This window comes from Cajanus cajan, chromosome 3 (genome assembly GCF_000230855.2).
Source record: "Cajanus cajan strain Asha chromosome 3, NIPB_CcT2T_4, whole genome shotgun sequence".
In the NCBI taxonomy this organism is placed as follows: Eukaryota; Viridiplantae; Streptophyta; class Magnoliopsida; order Fabales; family Fabaceae; genus Cajanus; species Cajanus cajan.
In genome coordinates, this window is record NC_138519.1 from 33,882,171 (window position 1) to 33,889,741 (window position 7,571).

Sequence of the window (7,571 nt, forward strand, 5' to 3'; positions counted from 1 at the left end):
ATGGCAGGCATCTGGAGCTACTTGAAGGCAGGAGTTTTGCCCGAAGATAGGGACGAAGCTCGGAAGATGAGGATGAGGTCGGCCAAGTTCGTGATTGTCGGCGACGAACTGTTCAAGCGTGGCATCTCCACCCCACTGCTCAAGTGCTTAACTACACCTCAAGCAGCCTATGTCATCGAGGAGATCCACCGAGGCATATGTGGCATGCATTCCAGGGCACGCTCAATGGCAACCAGAGTACTCCGAGCAAGATACTACTGGCCCACTTTGAAGTCGGATTGCCAGGACTACGTACAAAGGTGCAAAGAATGCCAGTAGTTCGGCAACTCACATCGGCAGCCACCCGAAACTCTTCACCAGATGATGTCGTCATGGCCTTTTTCCCAGTGGGGAATGGACATCCTCGGGCCATTCCCCCCCGCGAAAGGCCAACTCAAGTTCCTCCTAGTGGCGATCGACTACTTCACCAAGTGGATCGAGGCATGCCCACTCGCCAAAATCACCTCCGAAAATGTACAGAGATTCACCTAGAGGAATATTGTTTACAGATTCGGAATCCCTCACACCCTCGTTACCGACAACGGAAGGCAATTCATCGCACAAGGCTTCGAGGACTTCCTTCGTGAGCTCGGTATCAAACATCTCCCGACCTCGGTAGAACACCCCCAGACCAATGGCCAGGTCAAAGCCGCCAACAAGGTCATCCTCCGAGAACTCAAGAAGCGGATGGGGAATGTAGACACCCAATTTCGTCCGGGGGCATGCAAACAACGAGACAGGATTTTAGAGGGCCGAAAAGGCCAAACAAGCTGACATTAGAAGACTGGAACGAGCTGTTCCAAAACCAGAACGGCCGTTCCAAAATTGGAACGGGTCGTTCCCAATTTGGAACGGGCCGTTCCAAGTTTCTAAAAGGGCCAAAAACCCTAAATTGGAATGGGTCGTTCCGAAATTGGAACGGGCCGTTCCAAGATTGGAATGGGCCGTTCCAAGCTTATAAAAAAGGGGTTCAAACCTTTATTGGAACGGGTCGTTCCCAAACTGGAACAGGCCGTTCCAAGTTAAGAAAAAGGCCTAAAAACCTTTCTTTGGAACGGTCGTTCTAGTATACCAAAAGACGTGTTAATCTTGTCTCTGGAACGGGCCGTTCCAATTTCGGAACAGGTCGTTCCAGTTACAAAATTTGCACGTAACGGCCATATCCAGAACGGGTCGTTCCGATTTTGGAATGGGTCGTTCTGGACCCTTTTAAAGTCTATAAATAGACAACTTGGGCTCATTTTTCACCTCCAAAATTTCGTCCAAAGCTCCTTAGAGCTCGAAATTTCTCTTTCTCTCTCCTATTGTATTTCTTGAGTTTTGTGAGGCTTATTGTAGTGTGAAAGGTTGCCACAAAGCACCTAAAACCTCCACAGTTGAAGATCCAATAAAGCTTATTACGAGGTATTACTCATTAATCTCTTGTTTTATCTTTCTCTTCTTTTATTTTACATATTACTATAATAAACGCAATTATGTAGATATCTTAGGCGCTCATCGTGTAATTTAATTTTCATGTAAATAATCATTAATAAAGGGGATTAAATATTTAAACTATTAATTCTTATTACGTCATCTTCATCATAAGGTACCGATTTAGGGCGTTGTAGGGGTGCTTAATACCTTCCCTACACATAACCGACCCCCGAACCCAATTCTGGTTATCAAGGCCATTATTGGACTTTTAAAAATCTTTTCTTTTTCTAATGTTTTGAGTAAAACATTGGTGGCGACTCCATGAACTTATTTTCAAAATCATTGATTAAGGATTAGTCTGGCGTTCGAGCATTCCTTAATTGATGAGATTTTCAAAAGGATGTCTAAACCATAGGTCGCAAGATCGGAAATTTTTGGGTTGCAACAGGGAACGTTAAAGGACAGTGGGCCGACAAACTTCTCAGTATCTTCTGGGCGTATCATTGCACCCCCCAATAAAAAACGCAAGAAACGCCTTATAGGCTAACTTACGGAGCTGACGCAATGATTCCAGTGGAAATCAGAGAGACATCTCACCGACGCCAAGTCTTCAATAGCGAGTAGAACGCTCAAGAGTTAGCAGCTGACCTCGACTTAGTTGACGAGCTCAGAGATGAAGCTCAAATCTACGAAGAACCCTGCAAGCTCCGAGCTTCTAGAAGATACAATATGCGAGTGCGACCTCGCTCCTTCCGAGTTGGCGACTTGGTGTGGCGATTATTAGACGAAGCACGGAAAGACACGTCAGATGGAAAACTCGCACCCACCTGGGGTGGCCCATTCTGAGTTGTAGAGGACTTGGAAAACGGAGCATACCGATTAGAAGAACTCAGCGGAAAGCCCATACTACGAACTTGGAATGCCACGCATCTCAAGTTTTACTTCAGTTAACTTTGTACGAATGAGCTGTGCACTCTTTTCCTGCCTCAGTCTTTTATCCCAAAAAACAGAAAAATGAGTTTTGGCTGAGAGGTTTTTAACGAGGCACATATACACAATTAATAAAATAACTCATTCTTTTCATTCATATTCTCCTAGCTTTACATCGTTTTACCATAAAATATCTTATGCTAAGCTAAGGTCGAGTTCGAACCTTGACACAATATATTTTACTTTACGCCGGGGTGGAATTCGAACCTTGGTCTGACTTATCTCGCTATTGGTCAAGGTCGAGTACGAACCCTGAATCCGTTTCGCTTAAATCCAAGGTCGAGTCCGAACCTTGATATTATTCATATCACACTAAAGGTCGAGTTCGAATCTCAGTATAATCCACTCAAGGTCGAGTTCGAACCTTGGCATAGTCAATCCAAGGTCGAGTTCGAACCTCGGTATAATCCATTCAAGGTCGAGTTCGAACCTTAGCATAGTCAATCCAAGGTCGAGTTCGAACCTCGGTATAATCCACTCAAGGTCGAGTCACTACAAAAAAAAATGTTAAATAGTGGAAGTTATTTTGTGGAGGTTTCAAAAACCTCCTTAATTTATTAAAAACTATAATTTTTTTTATTTAATTTGCAGAGGTTTATAACCTCTATTAATTAAATATTATTTTTCCAATTTCTGCCTCTAAAAAAATTTCCCTCTAAAACAAATCCCAAAATCTAGAATTTCCCTCTTCAACTTTACAGCTTACCTCTCCAAAAAAATAAAAATAAAAATTGTGATTTCCCACCCTAAAAAATCACAAACCCCACAACTCCCCTCCCTAAAAAATCAAGAAACCCACGGCTTCTCTCTCCAAAGAAACCCTTCGAAACCCTTTAAGCGCCATGACTTCCGCCGTGAATCAAGAAACCCGTGGCTTCCCCCTCCAAAGAAACCCTTCGAAACCCCTTAAGCACTGTGACTTCCACCGTAAATCAAGAAACCCATGGCTTCCCTCTCCAAAGAAACCCTTTGAAACCCCTTAAGCACCGTGACTTCCGTTGTAAATCAAGAAATCCACGGCTTCCCTCTCCAAAGAAACCCTTCGAAACCCCTTAAGCACCGTGACTTCGTCCAACGGCGATGACGGGCGAGAGTCGTTCTCCGGCACCTTAATGCTCGTGTATGTCTGTGAGTTGTCTCTTGCCCAACTTGATTTTTTTTCCTAGTGTTGTTTCCTGGTGTGGAAAACTGAATGCTATAGCTTGTGCTTCTGAAACGTGTGCAAGAATTCCAAGGTTAGTTTTATCCATTGATCATGTTTCCTGCCTGAAAAATCTTTGACTATGTCCTAAATGTTTTGATTAAAATGCCTATTGGTTTGGATAACTGATAGTTGACGGAAAACATATTAGATTATTCTGAGGATCCATTGCATTTTATAATTTGTGAATAAATTCAAGATGATTTCTTAATGTTTCATAATTCAAATTTCCTTAATTGCTTTTATTCTATTATATATGTGATATGATGGTACTCAGACCAGAAGTAGCACTAGGAAAAGATGTTGTGGGATATAATATTTATCTATGTGACTGTCTCATGGAACTTTTTTATTTTTTTATTTTTTATTTTTTTACTTGTTTACGTAATAGTTTTCTTGCTCTTAACCAGTTTCTTCATTTGTTGGTACTCTGATCTATGTGTCGTTACTCAGAAGAAGGTTTCGGTGAGTCTGAAAATTGGTTCTCTGATCATTCTTTTGGTTGTATTAATACTTATGTTGGCTTCTTAAGTTTGGATTTTTGATGCAGGATAAGCTTTTGGACCACACAAGTGTTTCACACCTCTTTCCCATCACAAAGTACCTTGGTTTATTGGCAATTGGCATGACTGGTATATTTCTCATTGCACCTCTTCACAGTTTCTTTGTTGTAGATTTTTGTGAATTTATTTGCATTTTTTAATTAAAATATACGTCTATTTTTTTGTTAAAGTTAAATCATGTGGCATTTCACTGATGATTTCTTCATTGTATTGTATCTCATTAAAATATAAATTACAGGTTTGAAAAATATGATATCATTATCAACCTAACCAATTGGTTAGTGAGGAAAAAATTAAGGAGGAGACTGTGATTATATGAGAATGATTATCATTCTCCTAGATTGTGACTTGTTGGAAATTGCTTAAGAGATCTGTTTTCAAGCCAAACCTCTGGTTCAGAATCACTTATTTATTTTTTGGTGTGATATTGTTCTATAAATCCATGCAACCATATCATGAAATATCATTAATATTTATGATGAGAAAATAGTTCTATTAGACCTGAATGTTACTGTCAAAGTTGTGGCTAGGGCTAAATTGACTTGTGGTCAGGCTCAGTAGATAGAGGCAATGGTAATATTGTTTTTCTGTAAAATGAACTTTGAAATATGAGCACATGTTTAGATTTCATCCAGAGAAAATGAATATTTATTTACATATATATGTAGAACTAAAATATCCTCAGTTTACAAATTCAACCTTTGCTTTATCCTCTTGGAATACCTCTTTCCAGCTGATGCTAGGACGCTGGTTCAACAAGCAAGAAATGAACCAGCTGAGTTTCGCTTTACATATGGGTATGAGATGCCAGTGGACGTATTGGCTAAATGGTAAGTGGTTCAGTATTTTGCCACTATAACTATTACTAGTTGGTTATTATTCTGTTTCATTTTGGTCTAAAATTATCATTAGTTTTTGGAGAAGAATGATATCTGCACTTCTATATTTAATGTACTGGAACAGTACAACAATAGGTAATAGCCACATTGTTTTAACATGCTTCTGCATTTGTGGTGTGACTGGATGATTCTATTGTCTGTTGCTCCCGCCACCATATTGAATTGTAAATTGCACGTGTATGTATGTGTAGGTGTGTCGGCTCTAATGTCCAAGCCAATAAAAATTAATTTTTTAACTGGACACCTAATTAGAAGTGCCTTGAGTAGTGGTAATAGATTTTTCATAAACACTAACCGTGGGAGTATCACATCTAGCTTTCACACAAACTCTAGCCCTCTTTGTAAGGGGTGTTAGTTCTAAAATTTCATCACCTCAATCTTTGGTCCTTATTAATTTTTAATTTATTTGTTGAATACATATATAATACGGTTGCTTTGGTTTATTCATTTTTCTAACTTTAAAACTTTGCTTCAAATTTTGTTCATGTGGAATTATTTTCCTTAACTAAAGCGTCGAAATTTTACATTGATGTTATATATGTGTCCGCGTGCAACCATTCTGCCAAAGATGCATGATGCGTATAAATCATGATTATACATATGAGAAGATGTGTATATTAGTTAGCTAATTAATAACAATTAACTTAATTCTATAAACTCTGATTTCAAATGATTCCCTTTTAAGTTAGTATAAAAAGAAAGTTTATGCGCATGTGCTGTTGGTAATTATATAATGTTATTGCTCTATCCCATATATAGATGTCATCAATAACTATGTTATAATAATATGATGTGAAAATAGTCTTTTCAATAATTATGCTATATTCCAATAAATTATGAAAGCTTTTGCACATTAGAATCTGCATAATAAGATTTGATTCCTCTTATTATTTAGGCAATTAGTACAACGTGGCAATATATCATGAGGTTCTCAGATAAAAAGATAGATTCATTGTTATAATGTTAATTTGATTTTTGATTTCTCAGCTTTTGGATACATAGTAAAGATCAATTATCTTAATTTATCATCCTCATTGACTTATATTGTTGCATTTTATAGACAGGGTATTAAACTTGCTCTGTTTTGATATCAAAGATTAAGGCTTAGTTATATTTATTTTAAATCATTTGGTTCTAATTATATCTTTGTTTTTTGGCAGCTCTGTTCCATTGATAGACTTATATTGTTGCATTTAGAGGTAATTTTTTATTGGGTGTTTAGAATTGTCATTATGATATAATATATGTGATATATAATTTTCTTAACTAAGTTATTTTGCTTTTATTATTTCAGCCAAACGATGCTTCAAGTGTTCCTAATACACCTTTGGATGCAAGAGGATCATCTGGTGCTAGGAACCCTTAGATTGCTTATAATGTATTTCGGATTTAGAGTTTAGTATAAGGCTAATTTGACAATGTTATGGATTTTATGTTGTACTTGAATTTATAATAGAAGTTTGAATTGTAAATCTTTGAACTATATGTTGGTATTTTGGTTATTAGCAATGGAATTTCTTCATCCATTTTATGTGTATTTTTTTATTAAGTTTCTTATAAATATCACAAGTGAAAATGGGAAATTGTAATACATGTAGATTATGCAATTAAAATGAGTATAAAAACTATTATACACAGGAAAATAGGGAGGATTAGAAATTCTACAAAAATATATTGATTAATGATTATTGTAGTTAATTTACTTTAAAACCTCCACTAAATAATCTTTACTGTTATTCCACTTCAAAGCCTCCAGTAAAAAAACCTCTGCAGTTAGCATAGCTTTAAAACTTCCATTAAAAAATCTCTGCAGTTAGCATAGCTTTGAAACCTCCTTTAAAAAACTTGCACTGTTAGTGTAGGTTTAAAACCTCCTTAACAAAACCTCCGCTAAATACTCACAATACCATAGGTTTCTAAAAAACGCTGCTAATTGCTTGCGGGGAATGTAACTGCGGAGGTTTTTGGAAACCTCTGCGATTTATTTTGCGGAGGGTAAAAACCTCCACTAAACGTAAAAATAACCTTCACTATTTAGCTCATTTATTGTAGTGAGTTCGAACCTTGGTATAATCAACTCAAGGTCGAGTTCGAACCTTGGTATACTCAACTCAAGGTCGCGTTCAAACCTCGGTATGATCCATTCAAGGTCAAGCTTGAACCTCACTGCGAAACATCTCAATTTCGCCCACGGTCAGATTTGAACCTTGGGACAAATCACTTTGCCCTAAATCGGGTCTAAGCGCGAAGTACAAAAATACACAGCAAACGCTGAACGTGCTTTCCAAGTCGCGCAAACAGGAAAAAACCAAGTCTAAGGTGTAAACGCGAAATTAGAAGTCAAAACAAACTCATCAAAAGCGCAAAGGCAAACAACCAACAAATATATACATAACAACGTTTGCAGAGTTCAACACATGAATTCAAAGGAAAAAATCAAGCAGAAAAAAATAAACTAAGCTA

At 37.5% G+C, this 7,571-nt stretch overlaps 2 protein-coding genes across 3 annotated transcripts; both read left to right on the top strand.

Annotated features, from left to right (window-relative positions):
- LOC145956259 (uncharacterized) lies at window positions 1-318 on the top strand. Its single transcript, XM_083071827.1, has one exon. It carries the CDS (start codon window positions 1-3, stop codon window positions 316-318), a length of 318 nt encoding a protein of 105 aa, XP_082927953.1.
- Window positions 319-3,180: 2,862 nt separating this feature from the next.
- On the top strand, window positions 3,181-6,634 carry LOC109789223 (proteasome subunit alpha type-6). 2 transcript variants are annotated; one of them, XM_083070852.1, is made up of 6 exons: window positions 3,181-3,565; window positions 4,057-4,111; window positions 4,197-4,278; window positions 4,943-5,039; window positions 6,269-6,307; window positions 6,403-6,634. In XM_083070852.1, exons 1-5 carry the CDS (start codon window positions 3,558-3,560, stop codon window positions 6,303-6,305), a joined length of 279 nt encoding a protein of 92 aa, XP_082926978.1. In that variant the 5' UTR covers window positions 3,181-3,557; the 3' UTR covers window positions 6,306-6,307; window positions 6,403-6,634. The 2 variants fall into 2 exon arrangements, with proteins under 2 accessions (XP_082926978.1, XP_082926977.1); XM_083070851.1 differs by having other exon boundaries at window positions 3,182-3,680.
- The last annotated feature ends 937 nt before the right edge of the window (window positions 6,635-7,571 follow it).